This window comes from Pholis gunnellus, assembly GCF_910591455.1.
Source record: "Pholis gunnellus genome assembly, chromosome: 18".
In the NCBI taxonomy this organism is placed as follows: domain Eukaryota; kingdom Metazoa; phylum Chordata; class Actinopteri; order Perciformes; family Pholidae; genus Pholis; species Pholis gunnellus.
This window is the reverse complement of record NC_136545.1, coordinates 15,224,383-15,244,481: the sequence shown is the minus strand read 5'-3', so window position 1 is coordinate 15,244,481 and position 20,099 is coordinate 15,224,383. Positions and strand designations below refer to the sequence as shown.

The window sequence follows — 20,099 nt, the reverse complement described above, 5'->3', positions numbered from 1 at the left end:
GAGTTATTAGCCATGTGTACATGTATTTCAGAGCTTAGCTGATGTTGATGCTTTGTTACCGCTGCTCAGGTTACAGGTACAAATCAATAGAACATTCAAACTCCTCCTCAGCCGTGAATACATTAGCTTGTTCCCCCGATGCACACTGAGCCGTTCCTCGCATAGAGCTGACTTTTATAAGCATTGAAAGACATTTCTAAAGAACGTGCATGAATTAACCGCATACATTAATCCCCATGTGGGAACATTATTTTGTTTAAAAAATGAAATGAAGGCTTAGCACGCTGTGTAGGTCACAATATATAAATACTGATAGAGGAGACGCAGTGTTGTTACACAATCCACCGATGAATTCCATGCAAAAACCCCACATAAACGTGACCCCTGTAGCTGTGCGAGCTTCTGCCCCAGAGCATGCTGCCTCCGCCAATGCAGCTCTGAATGGCTGAGCGCAGATTAAGGCAGAACAGTAGTGTTGAGGTTATCACGCTCACACGACCGAAATAGACGCAGAGCGGGTGAGACAGCGGGCAAGGCAGCTACGCTCGCAGTACAGTGTGATGTGATTAGTGGAAGAACCGGAGAATACTGCTGACGGACCCAGAAACGGTGGAGAACGGAGCGGATGAACTCCCGCAGGAAAGAGCTACTTGGGGCGGAAGGAGTCTTTATTTGAACTTGTGATCGACACATGACCAAGGGCTGACTTTCCCCAGTTAAGCGGATGCATTGATTGATGGTTGGTGTGGGCCAATCCAGTAAAGAACAGTATCACCATACCCTACTCTGCAACACCTCACCTTTTATTCATACATTTGTTTTGCGGGCTGGATATTAAATGACACTTCGGTGCAATAAGATTTCGGTGTAATGTGAGGTGTCATCGCTTCGACTCTATTCTTTGAGGCTCATTAGTGGCGGTGTATGTTTTATGGTCTTTGCAAGAAATGCTCTGAATTTGAGTGCTTGTCAAATGAATGTCGGTGAGCTGCTGAGATGTTGAACAAACAGGTCGCAGCAACTTTTAAATGGATCCAAATAAACAAGATGAATGAGTGGGATGGCCGGGGTCTGTGTGAAAAGCGGCATGTTAAAGAAATGTTTTGTACTTATGTCAACTAAATCAATACCGTGAGGAACAAAGCTGAGTCTTTTAGGTATTTATACTTTATTTATGCATGTCCATTTCATGCTACTTTATAAATCTATTCCACTTAATTTTAGAGGGAAATATACCTTTTTCTTACTTCATTACCACAGATTAGGCAGTATATAAAGTAGTTCATATTAACATCAAAATAGTACACTCTGAAAGTGGCCTGTTTATTTCTCATTACTTCTTTTACTTACTCATGCTTCACTGTGCATGGGCAGCAGAAGTGTATGCAGTAAAGAAATAATGACCGGTCCCCTGTTACATTAATAGCTCACTACTTGTTTTCTGCCTTTTTAAAGATCCCATTGATCACCAACTGCCTTTTAATTAAGTCTCTGGCTACAAATTACTCTTGGATCCTCATTACCTAAATGTACTATGTGCTACTGCTGCAGATCCAGAGCTTTTTTTCTGCAGAGAAACAACAGTTTTCACACAGCGGCAGTGTGGCTCGTAGACTAGTTTTGTGTATCAAGTTGCTGAAAAGATGTTCCATCTTCTCTGCTCTCCATCTGTAGTCTGGTCTATTCTAGTCTGCATTGTAGACAGATTTGCAGACTGATTAGCTTCTCACAGTATACAGCATGCAGCCTGAGGCACTGAAATAACGCCAACTCAAGTCTATATATCGCTGAGCTATACTTATATGAACATGGTTGTGCATCGGGCGTTACAGGCATGTGCACTGTAATTATTTCCAGCAAGCTGCTTTTCTTCAGGGGAGAAAACGGCACAGGAAGTCTTTTTCCCAGTGTGTATAAAATGTTCCATATCCAGCTTTATCTGCTAGGACTTTGTCTTCGGGAGTTTTTAAGTTTTTTTTTTTTTTAGAAATCAACTTTTTAATGGCAACAGCTTTTCTGCTATACAGAAGACGAAGGAGGAAAACGTGAGACTTGCTAAATCCCAGTGAATTCCCATTACATGATAATATGATTTTATAAAATCCAAGTTCCACTGTAATTTTGTGATTAAGCAACACCAAGAGAGATCCAAAAGGAGATTTGCAAGACGATGTTAAGCAGGAGAATTCCAGATTTGCCTGGAAGCAGTTTTGTCATCCCTCAATGTAATAGCCAGTGGTGGCTTTAATCCCCTGAAATTAGTCGCTCGCTAATCCTCAGTAACCTCAAACAGAGGTCACTCATGTCCAATTTGAAGATGCATAAAGAACACTTTCTAATTGCGTGTTCAAGGCCCACTGCTTGACGATGAGTAATTCTCCTGCGTGCTCTTTTTCGCTGCATATATCACATTCAAAAGTACATGCATGACAAAAGTTTAGGTGAGACGCATGTCGGACCACCGGACTAAGTTTTGTTTCGCCACGGTATTATAAAAACCAGTTCATAGAAGTGTATTTGTGAATGTAAACACACCTCACAGGTTGACATCCACTCTACCGTACTGCCCCGATGAAAAGATGGGGACGTGCCAAATTGTGAATGAGCGCCGTGCTGGCTGGATACGACCAGCGTGTAACCTCTTGTGTGGCTATCACATCACATCTTGGCTGTTCGGCTCTTCTGTATTAGAGGATTATGCTGACCTATGCCCCTGCCCTGTCCCCGGTCAAATTTAAGCTTAATGCACTTAATTCTAAGCCTATATTTTGCCGATGCCAACCAAGAGTAATGGCTTTTGGCTCTCAGTCAGTGCTACCTATTTCGTCTTGTCATGCAGTTAATGAGAGCTTATAGTGGCGGAGAAACGTTCGGGTGGACGCAAGGCTTGGTCAATTGTCGTGCCTAACTTTAGGGACGTTGTTCTGAAATTCCTGTGTAATTATAATGTGAGCAGGTGGTTAAAGATTTCACAAGACCCCTGTCACCCTGTGGCACACGGACACAATCGTGCAAATTCACAAACACTGCACCGAGGAAATAGAGATGTCGGATCATACAAGCTAGGCTTTGAAAATAAGTGGATGAACACAACAAGAGGGTGACAGTTACTAAATCAAATCAATAAATTGACGAAGGAACAGCACAACCACACCATCCGACCACCGAGCTGCAAAAGGAAGCAGGGTCCTGCACGGCAGAATACAGTGTAAGCTTGTGCTAATGCTGCTTTTGCAGAGCAGCTTTGCTCACATCTTCTCAAAAACAGTCAAGAGAGGCAACCAAACTCAGGGAGAGTATGACGGACTGGTACTGCAACCAATACTGCAACCCCTTCAACAAATTGTGAGGATTAACTGCCTGTTCTCTGTTTTATATCATTGTCAATTCAATCTATTTGGATTCTGGACTTTTGGTCATACAAAACAAACTATTTGAAGATGACACCTTGGAATGAATTAATCATGTAAATAAGTGTAAGTTGCAGTGTATTTCCAGGGCCAGAGTTCAGAAGTTGACTTCATTCAAGCTATTAGTTTATAAGTTGCTAGCTAGTTTTAAGTAACTTCCTCAGACGTTTCTTTTACTTGGGAGCAAAAAGGATCAGATATCGTCAGTGCTGTGGGGCTTTTGTATTAAACAAAACAGAGGCAGGCCTATATTTAAATCCTCTCCATCTACATTGTGTGCCACACAGAAAGACTCGGTCAGCGCAACTTATAAACACTCCGTCTGTTTTTGAGCGTCTTTAGTTCTGAGACATATCCTGAGCATGACATAGGACCCGCTCTCCACTACCTGGGTCCTCTGAAACCTCACTCCTGAACACCTTGTCTAACCTTCTTGTTTCTATCCTCACTGTGCGATTGATTAGCGTAAGAAAGATGCAGTCTGCTCATAAGAGTGTCACATATTCGTTATATTCTTTGAAATATTACAAATGACGTGTTGGAGACACAGTTTTTGTCCTAATTGAGTGTTATTTCAGCAGTGGGGTAAAAACTGCAGCACATAACAGCTTCAAATAGTTTAAATTCACCCCCATGTATCCACCCTGCTTCACAAAGAAGGTCATCCTGTATAATCCTGTGACCCGACCAGTGCTCTACACCGGGAGCCTCTATTATTAAGACCTGTATTAATAGACTAATACCTTGTGGCTACCTGCTGCCACTAGCAGACTTTTCATGCCGGGTGCCCAATGAAATACAAACCCAAACAAAGTTAATGAGTTTCTACATGTTTCCTCTCTGCCCTCGGTGACTCAGCGTGACCCAGAGGTTGCAGAGGCTCCCCGGCAAAGTGAAATGGTGCCTGGGAATCTAAACCTCACCACAACCTTCGCACACGTCACCTTATCCCCTTACCCCCTTATCCCCCCCCCTTTATTTCAGAGTCTCTTTTGTTGTGTTTTTTGATTATGCGTTAGTTAGTCAGTCGACCTTTTTTGATTTCTGCCTGGTGTGAATCATTTGCAATTCAAAGGGGGCCCAAAGAGCTACTTCCTGTTTACCGGTCTCATCCAAGAAAGTATACCTTTATTAGTCACCTCTCTGTCTTTGTTTTTCTCTCCCCCGTTGCTCTCTTTGTCTTGCCCTGAGCCTGTTCTTTCCTATTATGTCACCAAACTATAATGAATGTGAAGACACACACACCCAACAGAGGGAGAGAGAGAGTTCTGCTATATTAAGAATAAAGATGTAGGCAGCAGAAGAGATGTTGGGTGCATCGAGACAGCCGTCCTGTAAGCTAGTGGCTAATTTTAGCCCGTGAGGGCAGTGCACTGTATCTCCCTGTGGTTGAGTTGAACCATAGAGGGATCTGAGCATCAGCTCAGCCTCTTGTTCTCTCATCTGTTCTGTGTGTGGACACAGTCCTTTGTGCAGAAAGGTCAGAGGACAGACACAATAGACCGGCGTGGAGAGATGCAGATTCAAAGAGCTTTTAAAGCACCTGGATTTAGGGGGGGGGGGGGGGGGGGGTTACAGATTACATGTCAGTAAAACATGAATTTCATGCTCAGGCTCTCTTTCTGTTCTGGAGTGATTGCACTCTATGAGAGGAGGAAGTAAGTAGTCCTTGCAATTTGGTCAAAAGTGGACAGTATTTTTTTCCAGATTCTGAAGTATATATCAGCCAGAAATAGAACTGAGGAGCATAAAAGGCAGCCAACACTAAAATAAAGATTGTAACTGCAGTTAGATATAGAGTAAAATATACTTTATTAGAAAATAGAACTGATATAACAAAGTACTGCTCTTATTCATTTGAATAGATTGAAAATAGATGAACATAGACAGAACACAGGCGCATATTGTGTAACCTGCTTTACCGCTCTATTACTTCCATAACTAGATTCTTTTTTTTAATTCACAACTTTAAAACTCTTCTAACTTTTTACCACAAGTGTAGGAAAACATACCCTGAGGCCCAATTAAATTGCCATTACTGTTATGATTCTACTAGTTATGAGGTAGAATGAGCAGTTTACAGAGATTGGAGAGCCATAAACTTAAAAATAGATACTTATTACTTGAAGTCTTCCATTCAACAAATTGCGCAGGTTTATTATGCAAAACCCACCAACCAGAAATCAGCAATCTTTTTTTTTTCTTCCATATTTAACTTTTTTTAGAAGGAGAAATTGAGCTTCAGTGTCAGGGTGATTATGGAATAACTAACCTGGAAAGAAGTAATGGGTTTCTCACGCTAATGAGAAACTCTGAATTAGTGCTACAGCCAACCGGGCGTGAGTCAATTCTCTTCGCCCAGATCGAACGTGAATGAAGCCGCCTCACATTACACATATGCTTACTCACCCTGCTGATGGCTTTCTATTCTGAAATGTCCCGCTCTGATGGAATAACCACACCAGCAGTCATGGTATTTAAACACACGCCCCGGCAGATTATTCCAGGTGTGTGCACTCCCTTTATCGTTCAGTATTTCATTCCCTTCACTCGCTCATCATTACCTTCTCTGTGCTGTACGTGTGTATTTCCCTCATTGCTCAGTTTGTTTTGGAAAGCAGCCATGTTGAATAATGCAGCTTTGTGAGATGCACACACACACACACATTGGCGGCGACCAAATTCTCTGGTGGCCACACAGACACACCATGCCCTCCACTTCAAAGGTCACTTTGTACTTTTGTGAACGTTTTAAGTATCTTTTTAATCTTTTGAAAAGAAAAAAATCTTTTTTGTATCTCTGAAATACCAATGCATGTGATGTTTCAGGGACACTAACAGATCTAAATCAGGACCACCGTCTGTCTGCGTTGCCTGCTTCCTGTATATGTACTTTGAATTTGAATGTACATTTTCAGACAACAAAGATGGAGACATTAAAGATGCCTAACTGAGACCTCTCTCCTTCTTTCTTTCTCTCTCTTTGGCAGATTTTCCATATGACCTATGACCTGGCTAGTGCAGTGGTAAGAATATTTAATTTGATAGGGATGATGCTGCTTCTGTGTCACTGGGATGGCTGCCTCCAGTATCTGGTGCCTCTCCTCCAAGACTTCCCCCCTGACTGCTGGGTGTCCCTAAACGGTATGGTTGTAAGTATTACACACTCTTCTCTTTTGTTTGTTATTTTTGGCATTTCATGGCTACATACAGTACATGCTATTGTGCTAAAGACTGAGGCTAACGCCGCACTCATGTACAAGACATGGAAATAACAGGCGTGGTTCTTGTATTGCAGTGTAGGACTAGTCAGTCACAGTATTACAGTATGATGAGATAAATATAAGGTTAATTAATTCTAAGGTAAGTTGAAGGATGAACGGTTAGCTCAGGTACATTTGATCAGGTACAATATTGAGCCACAAAGAAACATGTCTTAAAGAGGCAGTGAGACTACTTATAATACTACTGTACAGTGCATGAATACCAATGCTACTGTAACAGCAATGTGCAGCATTTTTCTGTCCATTGTTTCATAGTATTTACACACTTTTTCTTTCTAATGTCTGGCCTCCCCGAATACCATGTGGATCTCCAAACGCAAAATGTCCTTGATTGAGGTCTTTGGGCTTTGTCTCTCCTCTCAGTGCTTCTACTGTAACTGTGTTTACAGCTTCTTCCATCTCTCTCTCTCTCTCTCTCTCTCTCTCTCTCTCTCTCTCTCTCTCTCTCTCTCTCGCTCTCTCGCTCTCTCTGAGTTGGGGTCAAACGGACTGTGGTTGCTCATCTCCGTGCAATGTGATAGTGTAGGAGTGTGCGCGGGCCTCCTGGGTAATGCTGATTGTAAATGCTCGCTCGGGGAAACTCTCCTGCCCTCTCATCTCTCTCTCTCTATCTGACGAAGTTTTCTGTGCTCCACATGCACACTGGCTGCTCGGAGGCATCGGGCTGGAGGTGCAAAATGCCAGCTTTCCTCAACATCACCACCCTGTATCCAACTCTTGTTTGTACTGTAAAGAAATGAGATGCCTAACTGAGCCCAAATGCCAGCTAACATGTGTTATTAATCCCAAACAGACATTATCCATCTGTGTTTGAAACCAAAATCAATTTGCAGTGATGGAATTTCCCACATCACTGTCACAATTCCTCCTTGCTCATGGTTATGTACGCAAACATGGGCAAACTGCTCCTTCATGTACTGCAGCGCCGCAGATGTTTTTCAGACTTTGCGCTGATCAACATTACCCCGGATACATATTAACTTGCAATCACTGAGCTTAATCATGAACGTGTATTTGCACTTGTGCTGCGTGTTGCCCCTCTTGCTCAGAATAAATCAGCTATATTCCCTCTCTTGTATGCAAATCCATACAAAATGGGGATCATGCAGAAGGCTAATTGGCTGCCCCCTGTGTGGCGGGATCATTTGCACTGTCAAAATCTATAGCCATAGCTGGGGATTTGCAAAAAGGGCCTCTGAAGGAAACAGCTGATATACTGTAGGATACCTGTGTGCTGGATGCTTATAGGCGACTTAAAGCAGCTGTGACGCTGGTAAAATTAAACTGGAATCATTTGTATGCAGTCTGTCAAAACAGCATTACAAAGATGTCTCCCAGCTCCTCGCAGATATAAAGTTTCTAGTGACATGTTCAGACTGCAGCTGAGACTAGCAGACCTATATATAGAACGTCACAGAGTTTGTCTGGAGGGACAATAATGCTTTCAAATCTCAGCAGTTTCACAACTTCTTGGATTAGGATTACCATACATTTAATGAATCTGGTCCTTTTTTGCTTCTTGTGTTCAGGTATGAAAATACAGACTGTGGCGGAGTTGAGGCTGCTGATAGGATTAGTCGATTTATTAATTAGTTGATAGACAGACAATGAATTTTGAAAAGCCAAACATTCTCTGGTTCCAGCTTCTCAGATGAAATGTTTGCCTGTTGTCTTTCACTATTAATAGAACCGTGAACGCCTTCAGGTCTCTGACTGTTGGTCAGACAAAATAAGCATTTTGAATAGTTACCTCAGACTACCTTTTAGCACGATGATTTGAGAGTAATCCATGATGTTCATAAATACATTTTCCAATTCACCAATCAATTTAAACAAATGCAAAAACAAAAGTAAAAAAATAAATGAACAACTATATATATATATACTTTTAAATGCCAAACCTCAAGTGAACAAGTTCAACAATCTTAAACTAAAAATCTGCAAAACCAGATCTGAAATCTTCTAAAAAAACAAAGATAATATATAATATATATATATATATATATATATATATATATATATATATATATATATATATATATATATATAATATACATGTAGTGTACATGTATTTAATCAAAGCGCCTGTACATTTGTCACTAGACCTTCATCAGGACAAAGGCTTGACAATAGTCTCTTTTCATGACATTAATGATAAAGTCTGTACTTTATAATGCACGTACACATGGGAAATACACTTCACAATTGTACTTCTTGATTACAAAAAAAAACTGTTGATAAAACAATACAGAAAGCAATCAGTAACTTAATTTTGATACATATTCATATCCAACTTGCTTTCTGTTTTAATTTCTCCTCTGTTGTTATGATGCCTGAATACTTGCATCGGACCGAAGTGTGCAGAACACAAGTAACAATCCCCAAAAACAATTGATGAAATCACGTGTTAGTTGCAGCCCTAAATGAGACATATTGGAAGCAAAATCTCTGTACTGTGGGATGTCAGCAGCTAACATAATGTCACTGACTGTGATGTGGTAGAATGAGCAATTTGTGGAATCTCATCCCTGTGGATCCTCGCAGAAGTAGAGGCCCGTGTGCTGACTGCGCTCTGGCAAATCCGAAGTGAAAAGCCTGGCCCACATGTGGGATTCCTCTTCTCACACCATCGCAATGCATTAGTGTTCATAAGCTCACAATCTTGATAAGATAAGATATATCACATTATATATTTTTCATACATAATGTGATTCTTCCGGCACTGCCAGGTGAAGGTCGCCTTCAAAGGTCGTGTCTTTCAGCTGCCAAAGAATGACTGCTTTAAATTCAGATTGCGTCATGTGTAGTTTCTGTCGTTGGATCGGTACTTTCTGTCTCCAGCTGTGAGAGGAAGAGTGGGGCCAACGAGGACTGCAGATACTGCTGAGTGGTGCAGCACCGGGGTGTAGGACCGCTATCTTCTTGACTAATGGCCTGAGAGTAGCTTCTTTCTCTTTAGAGGCTGCATTTACTCAATCACCAGACGAGATAATGCTGCTGTTGGCTCAGGTGAGAGGGTGATGGGATGTTACTTTTGTCTGCATGTTCAGGGTAAAGATACAGTATGTGTTTGGTAGCATGGAGGGACCATGTGTGTTTTGTGAGTGCTCACTGTTCCTGTCCAGTTCTCGTATTATAGAGACAGACAGCCGAGCAGCAGCCTGCTGAGGATTGAAGTCTTTTGATTTTGGTGGCTGACAGATAGACTGATAGCGGTAGACAGTGGAAAGAAAAACAGAAGGGCCTAACCATGCATAACTAGCCTTCAGCGGAGGTTGAAGGCTAGCTATGCACTACTTTTCCATTTATTTCTTCCCAACCTCTGAATGAGTCACTTCTAACAGCAGGGCTCAGTCCGGAGTTTATGAATTAATCAAACTTCTGTCATACCTCTCCTCTCTCATGGCTTTTTCCTCAACATGACAACGCATCGGTTCCCTCCGAGTAGGCTGCTTTTGTCCTGAAGCGAACAGCTGTGGCTCCTCTTGTTAATTACTTGGTGAAGAGTACATGTTGTTGGTTGACGTTGTTGGGTGTGTTGTTCTTTGCTGATAATACAGTAGGAGATTTCAATCACCCCTCTGGGAATCTCTTTGTTTAGTCCTCAGTTGTCAACATGTCAAGCGTGGTTGTTAAGGACAGCGCTCAATAACAGTGGGGCCGAGTTTCAAATTTGACAAGATCACTTTTGTTTAAAGGCAATAATCATCTGGTTCGGCCAAGCAGTTTCTCAATACCAGACGTGCCTTCTTTCATTTAACCTTTCTGATTCAGGGTGGGAGTGGCCGCTGCATACTTGGTTGCACATGATTGGACACCAAAATAAAAAGAATACGTCACCTCACTCCTCACAATGTCACTCTTGTTGTTGCATGTATTCATTACCCCTGAGATCAATTAGATGGGGCTTTTGCCAAGGTGACACAGTTTAGTCATATATTATTCAAAAAAGAAATATTGGGCTGTAGGTCCGACAAAATAAACATTCTTTGAGAAATTATGATGGTAATTCTTTACTATTTTCTGGCATTTTCTATACGAAACAATCAATCAAGAAAATCATTTGCAGAATAATTGTTAATGAAAGAAGTCGTTAGTTTCCTGAGGAAAGCAAGGGAAGCCAAAAACAAATAAAAAATACAATAGCAAATACAAAGCTTGAGCAGGCCAACGAGGACCCTTCATGAGGACGGCTAAAAAACGTACGAGACAAAAAGAAGCACAACCTTCACACTGAGATGCGCCACTGTGAGTGCTTTTCTTGCCAACGTACAGTTTGGTACAGCAGAGCCCTGCACTTGCTCTCTTATGGGTTCAAAGACTGTTGTGCCTTCTGTGCACTCCCAGGGTGAACAGCTTGTAGTTGGATTACGTAATTGAAAATGAACATTGTGCATCACATGCATGGGACAGCTTGCCGGGTTTTAGAGAGTTATATGATTGAGTAATTAAAACCAGTTAATGCGGATGTTTCTGCTTAAAGGGCAGCATTTACCTGGAATTAAACATGAAAATAAATAATACATTTGTTATGAAAACATACCCAAATAGGACAATCTAGACATGCACACACACTCCAAAAAATTCAAATGTTCACAATAATATGAAAGGGAATGTATTTTCCTTGGCTTTTACTTATTCACCAGTGTGCTGATAGCACAGATCAGTAACCACTCTATGTCGAGGGGTCAAACCCTGTTGTTTACATCTGTGCATTACGTCCTGTCAGTCTCATAATTACTCAATGGTGTCAACAACAACCAGCACCTCTGGGTCACACTCAACACCGGGCCGGCGGTGAAGATTCAAATGTCTTCCGCTCACATAACCAGACCCATCTTGTGTAACAGGACTGTTTTATAGAAACCTTTAAATTATATTTGAAATGAGTTGTACTCATGTACTTGTAAACAAAAGGCAGAGCTATACAGAGAGATGAATATGCAGTAGCTGATGTCACTTGTTTTGCTGCCTCCAGAGCCTAAATAAATGTAGAACTCAGAATGCATGCGCTGTGTTAGCCGCATTTATTACAATCAAGGGGATTGTAGAGAATAGGGGGAAAAAAGTAGAAGCTGCCTTTTCTGGTGGTAATACTGCAGTGACTCATTCTTCCCAAAGAACACGGCAAGAAAGTAATAAATAAATAATTCTGTCACTTTTTACATAATGCAGGAAAATACACGTTTATGTCTGTTCTTTGACTACTGCTTTAAACAGACAAAATCAAACCGGCAATAATGCTTTCGAACAAGTCCCCCAAAAGGTCCAGCCTGCCTACATTTAAGAGGCTGTGTAGCCCTTCATCAGCAGCAGGTCTCTGGGGTCATCAGTGTTGTAGCTCCTACACTCTGAAACTCTCTCCAATTGGACTTAAGATCTATGGACACTGTGGACTTGCTTTTGTTGATAGTTTTTTGTGTGTCTTGTTTGTTTGTTTTGCTTGATATCTGCATTTCATGTCTTTTAAAATCGCAGACAGGGTTTCTCTGCCACAGAGGTCAATTAGTTTCAGCGGCCATATGTATTTCCATCCCCTCCTCCCATGTTTTCGTCTTACAAGAACCCTCTACAACGCCAAGTGACGTCTTGTGAACTCTGCATTCAATTTGCAAAAGAGTTACCACTTCAACATGCATCCATTAAACCGATGTTAGTCTACTTTATGTGGGGTAGTTACTGCGAGTTACTGCGGGCAGATGAAAACATCCTCAACATTCGCTTGGGCATTTTACCGGCTCCTTTTAGATCTTCCTTCAAAAATATGTACTGAAGTGTGCCCCAAAATAGCGCCTGCATCATATGCTCTATATATATATAAGCAAACATCCGAAATATGACATACAGTGCAATAAGATGTGACATCAAATCCCAATCCCTATAACCTGTACTACAATAGGATTAGTTGGCACCCTCATGCAGTCTGTTTATCTTTGCACCAAACGCATACAAGGACAAATAGCAAAAGGCGCGGTGAGTCACCCCAGCTTATCTGTTTTCATCCGGCTAAACTACAAGTCTGTGCTTTTCAATGCACACGAACGTGTCGACACAAACATTCTGCTGTGTTGCCCACCATTTTAACCACATGCTTAAATGTACACATGTGAAATGACACCTAAGGCTCATGACCTTACAAATGGTATTTGTGCCAGCTGCATGGTTGGGTGGGATTGTTCTGTATGTGTGTGTGTAAATAGATTATAATGTGTATAGTGATACAAAAAAATTATGATAATTATAATAGAAAAACACATTTCAAAACACTGGTACAAATTGCTTTACAATAAAAACAGAACACATTTAAAACACAACAAGGTGAAAGAGTGAAGTAAAATAAAAAATGTCATGAAACACCAATAAAATCACAGAAAAAGTAAGTCTGTAAATGTGGGTTTTTGAAAGTGATTTAAAAGATGAGACAGAGTTTTTCGGCCCTGATCTCCTCAAACGGGTCATCCCACAGTCTGGGAGCTGCAATGGCTCTATCGCCTTCATGTATGAGTCTGGACCTTGGAATAACAAGGAAGGACGCAGCCAATGATCTCAGGGGGCAGGAAGTAAATTAGGCCTCTCGGGCCTTTGTAAATAATCAATGATATCTTAAAATCAATTCTGAAAGCAACAGGTAGCCAGTGTAAGGAAACGGGATTGGAGAAATGTGGTAATTTCTTTCTAGACATAGACAATCTGTATGTGTTGTGTGCCACAGTTAAATACTACTATTATAAAAAACAGTGGTTATTTGTCTGAAGACAGTTTAGAAAGAAAGAAATCGAAGCTGCCAGTACAAACAAACTGGACCCTAGTTGTTATTAAAACTGGCGAGCGTAATTACGACACAGTTTCTAATCAATCTCTGAAAGAATAAACTAATCAGCATGGAGATGAGAACTGGTGAGTCATCCAGGGCACATGATTAGCTGGAAATGTACTCATTTACCAAATCCCACTTGATGAACAGCGTGGAGTCGTGCGGAATGGCGTGACAAAAGGAGGCATCGGCATGTGAACATGATGGGGTGTGCTATATTACAGTGTGGCATGTGCAGCCAGTCTTAAGTGAAGACTTAAGAGAGTTTAATATATTTTCTGGAGGTTTTATATTTCTTTCATTAGCTACTCTGTTTTGGGCGAGATAGACATTCTATATGGAGCGCTTTCTCAGCATTTCTTGTTCACAAGTGGTGAAGCTATTGGAGGAGTCAGCAATTTGGCCGTGGTTGGGTTTCACAAATGTAGCCTCGATGGGCCGGCTTCGGGTTTGCTCACTAGAGATTTTGCTTTTGCAAAAAAGGCACACATTTGACATGTACTGTAATAACGAGGTGTCTAAATCCAGAAGACATGACTTCTCTAGAGGCTGACATCAACAAAAAGTGTGGATAAAAGAAACATGGAATGCAACCAGAAAGGTAGCATATTTCCAAGTCTTCTATGTCTGACGTGGATTATAAAATTGGTGTAGGGCCAGGTGCCCCAGGGGCCCTACTAAGAGCTACTAAGAGCTTCTGTTCGAAGAGTTCCCCGAAGGCCAGAGTGTGCTGGAAACAAACCAGTTTGTGCGACACATCATGCGAACACGTCTGATAGCAAAAGCTGCTCTGTACTGCTACTCTCTATGTCTCTGCTGCTGCAAGGCAATCATTGTGTCACACGTTTGTGCATTTGAAAAGTGACAGAAGTAGTTGTGGAGAGAATATAAAAAGAGAGCTGCGGGGAGATGTTCAAATCCTCCTTACTTTCTTACCTCACCACGCCGGGCTATTCGCTGCGTAAAGTGGGCGCTGTTATCTCATAGTTGGTTTTCGGAAAGTTAAGGAACTTTTCGAACGCATTCGCCCTTAATTCTGATGTCAGAAGTGTGTGAAAGGAGGGGGTTTCAGACGCTGTTCGATGATCCGACAAGCAATTGAAGCTTGAAGCACACTGACCTCCTAAAACATTCACTTTGAAGTTGTTACAAGAAAGCAACTTCAGAGGGAGGGTTCATTCCCTCACCACTTATGCAGGATACAATAACACATCATGGGCCCTCAAAATCTGTTGGAAGAAATCCTACAACTGGATTGGGTCACTTGACCACCAAAGATTGTGGGGAAGGCCTTTGTCGTGATCCATTCGTGCCTCACAATACCTCAATCTCACAGTGCATATTGTCAAATGCTAATCATTGACAAGAGGAGACATCGAAGCTGTTGTTGAGCGGCAGAATTACACGTCGGCAGCGACCAATCAGTTTCTTTTCAAACAACTTATTCTGAGTAATGGCGGTATTACAATGCAACACCATTAACCCAGCTGGACACATTATTGGATAATAAGGGCCTCACAAACCCGACTCGAGAGACTATCGTGTAGTAGTTAAAGACACACAAGGCAAAGTCACTTTGTGAGGAGAAAGCATGCTGTGAACGATAAAAGGAATGACTCTCACTTAGCGCAAATTACTCCCCTTTGTTTGTAACAAAGAGCGAGAGTTCAAGAGAGTCGTTCATGACTGGCTCCCTACATTTCCAACCAGGGAGACCGCTATACACTCGAGCTGATATGTTACACGACTGACGACCGCATGTCTGCGTGGACACTGCAGCTCTGTATTTCTGTTCCCCTGCATCCAACACGCTGAATCCCATTGCAACTCAAACCTGAGAGAGAGAGAAAGGGGGCACAGGGCTTTACGGAAAACAATTCCTCTGGCTTTTGTAAATAATGCAAGTTTGGGGCTTTTTTTTTCAGTACTTGCAAACATGAGCTGTTTTGCTCCCCTTGGCAAATGGTAAAAATGAATAAAACCAGGTAGGGCCCAGCAGAGAGGAGGGTGTTTAAAAGTGTTGAAATACTGAGTGAAGGAGTGGAAAGAAAAAGAATCAGGTAGAAAGTTCAGCCCCTCAGTGAGGGCATTAGGCTGTGAGGCATGAAGAGTGTGCTGGCAGATTCTTTGGTGGAGATTCAGTGATCCATCAAAGGAAAGCCTGTCTTTATATTCTGCCTGCTGGAGAGCCTTCCCGCCCTGCCTTGCCTTGCAGTAACTCCCCCCCACCCCCTCTCTGTCTCTCTCTTCCTCCCCCCCCCCCCCCCCCATCTCTCGCTCTTTCTCCCTTTGCCCCTGCAGAACGTTTCCTGGGGTAAGCAGTACTCTTATGCCCTCTTCAAAGCCATGAGCCACATGCTGTGCATCGGGTACGGTGCCCGGGCCCCCGTCAGCATGTCTGACCTGTGGATCACCATGCTGAGTATGATTGTAGGAGCCACGTGCTACGCCATGTTTGTGGGCCACGCTACAGCTCTAATTCAATCCCTGGACTCCTCACGCAGGCAATACCAAGAGAAGGTAAGCGCCAAACAGTGACATCGCAATGTGAAACACCTGAGATGATGGAGATTAGGTTATATTGACTGCTTGGTATGAAGTACAAATCTTTCATGTTTTGTTGTTTCAAGGTAAGTAATGCTAATAACCAGTGGGATGGTCTTAAATATTAATCTCAGGGTTTTGCTCTCTCCGACTGAATAAAATCCTGCTCATTGGAGCTAGGCTTAACTAAATTAGGCCTTCTCTCAGTGGCCCCATGGACCAATGGGCTGAGCTCTCACACACCACAATATCCGGGGCGATGACGAGGAGAGAGGATTTAATTTCCCCAAGCAGATCACATAAGACCAACGGGGTGAGGAGGTCCGTGACACGACCGACCACCTTATTGTCTATATGCTGCCAGTGAATACATTTTATTCTTCCGTTTCATTTCAGTCCCTCTTACGTCAGTTTTTTGTTTTTTTTTGCGTTGAGGGTGATTATCCAGCAGTTCAGCTGAGCCACCATCTGTGATGCCGCTGTGGGGCCTGGGCAATACCCAGACCACATGGCCATGACTGCGATCTGTGCTCGCACGCAAGGAACTGACTTTAACTCCCAAACTTTGCCTGAGCTTGCAGAATTCCATGTACTTACATACACTATAGTAGTGCAGGGGATTACAGTCCTCTTCTGTATGCCTTGATCCGCTGAAGGACGTAGTTATGATTAAAATGAATAGTCGATCTTTAACTTATGCGGTAACATAGATGACGCAATCGGAGACAGACTGATTTATCCAACATGTACTTCATTTAAGTGAAAGAGCAATAGACACAAATTGGTAAGGATCTGGTGTTGTAGTTCTCCTGCCGAACGATCAGCACAACCCAAAAACTGTCAGGTGCCATTGCCATATATATTAAATGGACATTGTATGACATTCTCCCCATTAATGAGAAGCAGGAGTTGGGACACTGCTGAGGAAATTGTCAGTGACGGGCCCAATCAGGTTCGGACAGAGAATCGAATCTCTTGTAGCATCCCGACTGTATTTATGTGAGCATATTCACAGACACACACACTTAGGCAGGACTGGACTGATACACAAAACACACTTCAATTATCGGCAGAGTCACCTTGGCTCTGACTATAACAAGACATGCTAAAATACCAGTTCATTAATGTACAACTTGCACATAAAAAGCATTTAGCTGTTATCAATTCATTCTAAAACGATGTCCCGACCTTGCCAGACGCTTCCGTGATCAATGTGAATCTAGAGAAGCAACCCCCCTGTTGTTGGTCTGTGGTTTTTGGTGCAGTGTTGTTATATACATGGCACTTAAAATTCATCATTAGGAGCACAAGCTTGTGTTCCTTTATGTAAAATACAATCCTAATTGCTGCAGTATCATTATAGTACAAAGTCAACCACACCTCATATTTAAAAAAAATAATAAAAATGTTGGAAAAGAGGCCAAATCTAGTCAGTGGAAGTATTAAGTTTCATCATCCTGTAATAGATTGAGAAAAATAAATAATAATAATAATAATAATCACCAGGTTTAGCCATTAATTCAGGTTTTGATTGACAAAATAACAGATCAGAACTATAAATGTTGGCAATTGGCTCGACGGTGTTGTATAAAACACGTCATATAATCTTGACAAAAACAAAATTCAACTCATTAAACTGTCTGCCAGAGTAGCAGCTGCTGAGTTGCGGACGGGTACAACAGTTTGTGTACTGGTAGTTCCTTTCCTGGCAATGGCAGTATGAAACAGGCAATAAAAGGTGTTTTGAAAAGGTGTAAGTCCCCGCAACCATCCGAAGACCTTGAGCATGCAGCCATAACTGGGCACTCAAAAATAATATGCTAGAGCAGTCATGGACAGACACACAGGTGCACACTCACTTACTTACTGGCATGATCCTCCTGTCAGAGATAATAATAAGTACAAAATAAAACAAGTCAGTGGAATGGGTATTTCATTCACAGCATGGAGCTATTTTTTTAATAAGCTTGAATTTATCATAATTGAAAACCTGATTATATGATAGATCATGGCCAGATACACAGATGTGACAGCAGACAGCAGACGACAGAGGGTCGCCCACAGCAAACAAATCAGCCATTCGCAGCCACTGTTTGAATTAGTGACGTGTGTCTTGCTCAGTATAGGATGTTCATCTGCTTCGCAGCAAATCTGCTTAATCTACATCCCACTTTAGCCGTTCGACATCCCTCCGGCATCGAACTGACAACTTTAAGGCTGTAAATGCCATGTTTGTGGTAACAGAGCCCCAGTGTGTAGCCAGATTCGGCTAGGGCAGATTTGCTGCATGGCTGTGCATATCAATGGAGCAGGCTGAGGAGCAGCAGGGATGGGTTCAGGGTGCTCAGCCTGTAGTCATTACATCTATCAACTCTCGCAGCCGGGGGGTTGGAAACATGGAGCGATGAACGTCGGTGTGAGGTTATAGACGTCGGCTAAGGACAGAGGATGTTTACGAGAAGATGAGGAGGGAAGAGAACAAAAGATGCAAGTAATCATTCTTGAAGAAATGTTCTACTTAAATTACAAAAGCCTTTTTCATGCTCTCAAGACCGAGGCCATCATTTGAAGAGATGGAAGGAAACAGATTAAGGGAAAGATATAGAGGAAGAGAGCAGGAGGGGGTGAAAGGAAATGACGGTGTAAAACATGGATGGTCTCACGACATGCCTGCTGTGATGCCGTGGTGCTGAATCACTGTAAGCCAGCACACAGCTGTGTGTCATCCAGCAGCTCTGCTTTAAGACGTATATAATCTGTGCCTTATTCATATACTGGGGTTTAGAGTGTGATATAAATCTACCTTAATTAACTACTTGTGTGCCATTTAAAAAAAAAAAAAAGAGTCCATAAAATACATTGAAATCTGGATGCACCTAAGTATGAATATTGTATTTGCTATATGCATATTTTTGCATTATAGAAGGAATAGTTCAAGATGTTGGGGAAATTTGCTTGTTCATGTCCGTGCTTTATGGAGCTACAGCAGGAGATGTTAAGTTAGCTTAGCATAAAGACAGGAAACGGGGGGCAAGAGGTAGCCTGGCTAAAGGTAACAAAATCCACTCATCAGCAACTTTAAAGCTCACTGATAAACACGTTATAACTTGTTTATGTTACCTGTATGTAAACCGAAATGTAAAAACGAATTGTTTGTCAGGAAGCTAGCTGCTACCACCTGTTTCCAGTCTTTATGCTAAGCTAAACTAGTCATTCTCATGTTACTTTAGTGTTTTCAGCAGCTTTGTAGAATATAAAATGGGTATTTCATCAAAGAGAGAGGCAAAAACATTTGATTGTTTCTAGATGACACACAAATAGGTATCAAATCCATTTGTGAACGATCCATTTGAGCGCGGAAAGCTTTCGATCTTGTCTCACTAAATTGTTTCTCATCTTAGAACACATTCACCAGCAGCAGATTTTTCGCAAGCAAGTGACACTTAATTGGGATTTACCAAATCGTACAGTACATGAAAACATTATTTTTGGGTTTATTTATGTATTGTTTTGCAGACAACAGAAGCCCCTCGGGCTGTATAAAATCATAAAATCAACAGGAAGGCCTGACGGTGCCACTGGCAAGAACAGAAGTGGGTTAATTTTGTACCAAAGGGTTCATTCCCATGTGAGCTCAGGACCGACTATCTTTAGAGAGAGAAAGAGAGACATGGATGAGGAGGAGTGTAGTCAGCATGTATCTAAATTGCTCCATTAGAAGGGATAACCAATACATTTACAAATTAAATCGTCATTATGACAACAGGGCCTAAAGCTGGAGGCCACATATCACGCCTGAAGTATCGGGGGCTGTCATGTCATGCTCAGTGCCTATAGGTGCAACACTCTCCAGCTTCGACTGTAAACTCATTCACAGTATCAGTATCAGTATCATCTTTCTGCAGCAGCGAAGGGAGTTAATGAAGGAGGCATTGTGGCTTAAGTGTCTTCTCTCTCACTGACAAATCTCATTTTGTGGGCCATGTTTGCATCATTAGAGCCTGCCACTGGACTAGACTCTCAACCACACAGCTACTGTTGGCTCTC

General features: G+C 42.0%; 1 protein-coding gene across 1 annotated transcript in view; it reads left to right on the top strand.

Moving 5' to 3' along the window:
- Positions 1–20,099, top strand: part of hcn1 (hyperpolarization activated cyclic nucleotide-gated potassium channel 1) — a gene marked incomplete at both ends in the record, with an annotated part of 59,957 nt that overhangs the window by 20,824 nt on the left and 19,034 nt on the right. Inside the window, 2 exons of the mRNA XM_079179676.1 lie at positions 6,401–6,562; positions 15,810–16,028. Coding sequence (XP_079035802.1) covers positions 6,401–6,562; positions 15,810–16,028 — 381 coding nt within the window. The remainder of the gene's footprint in view (positions 1–6,400; positions 6,563–15,809; positions 16,029–20,099) is intronic.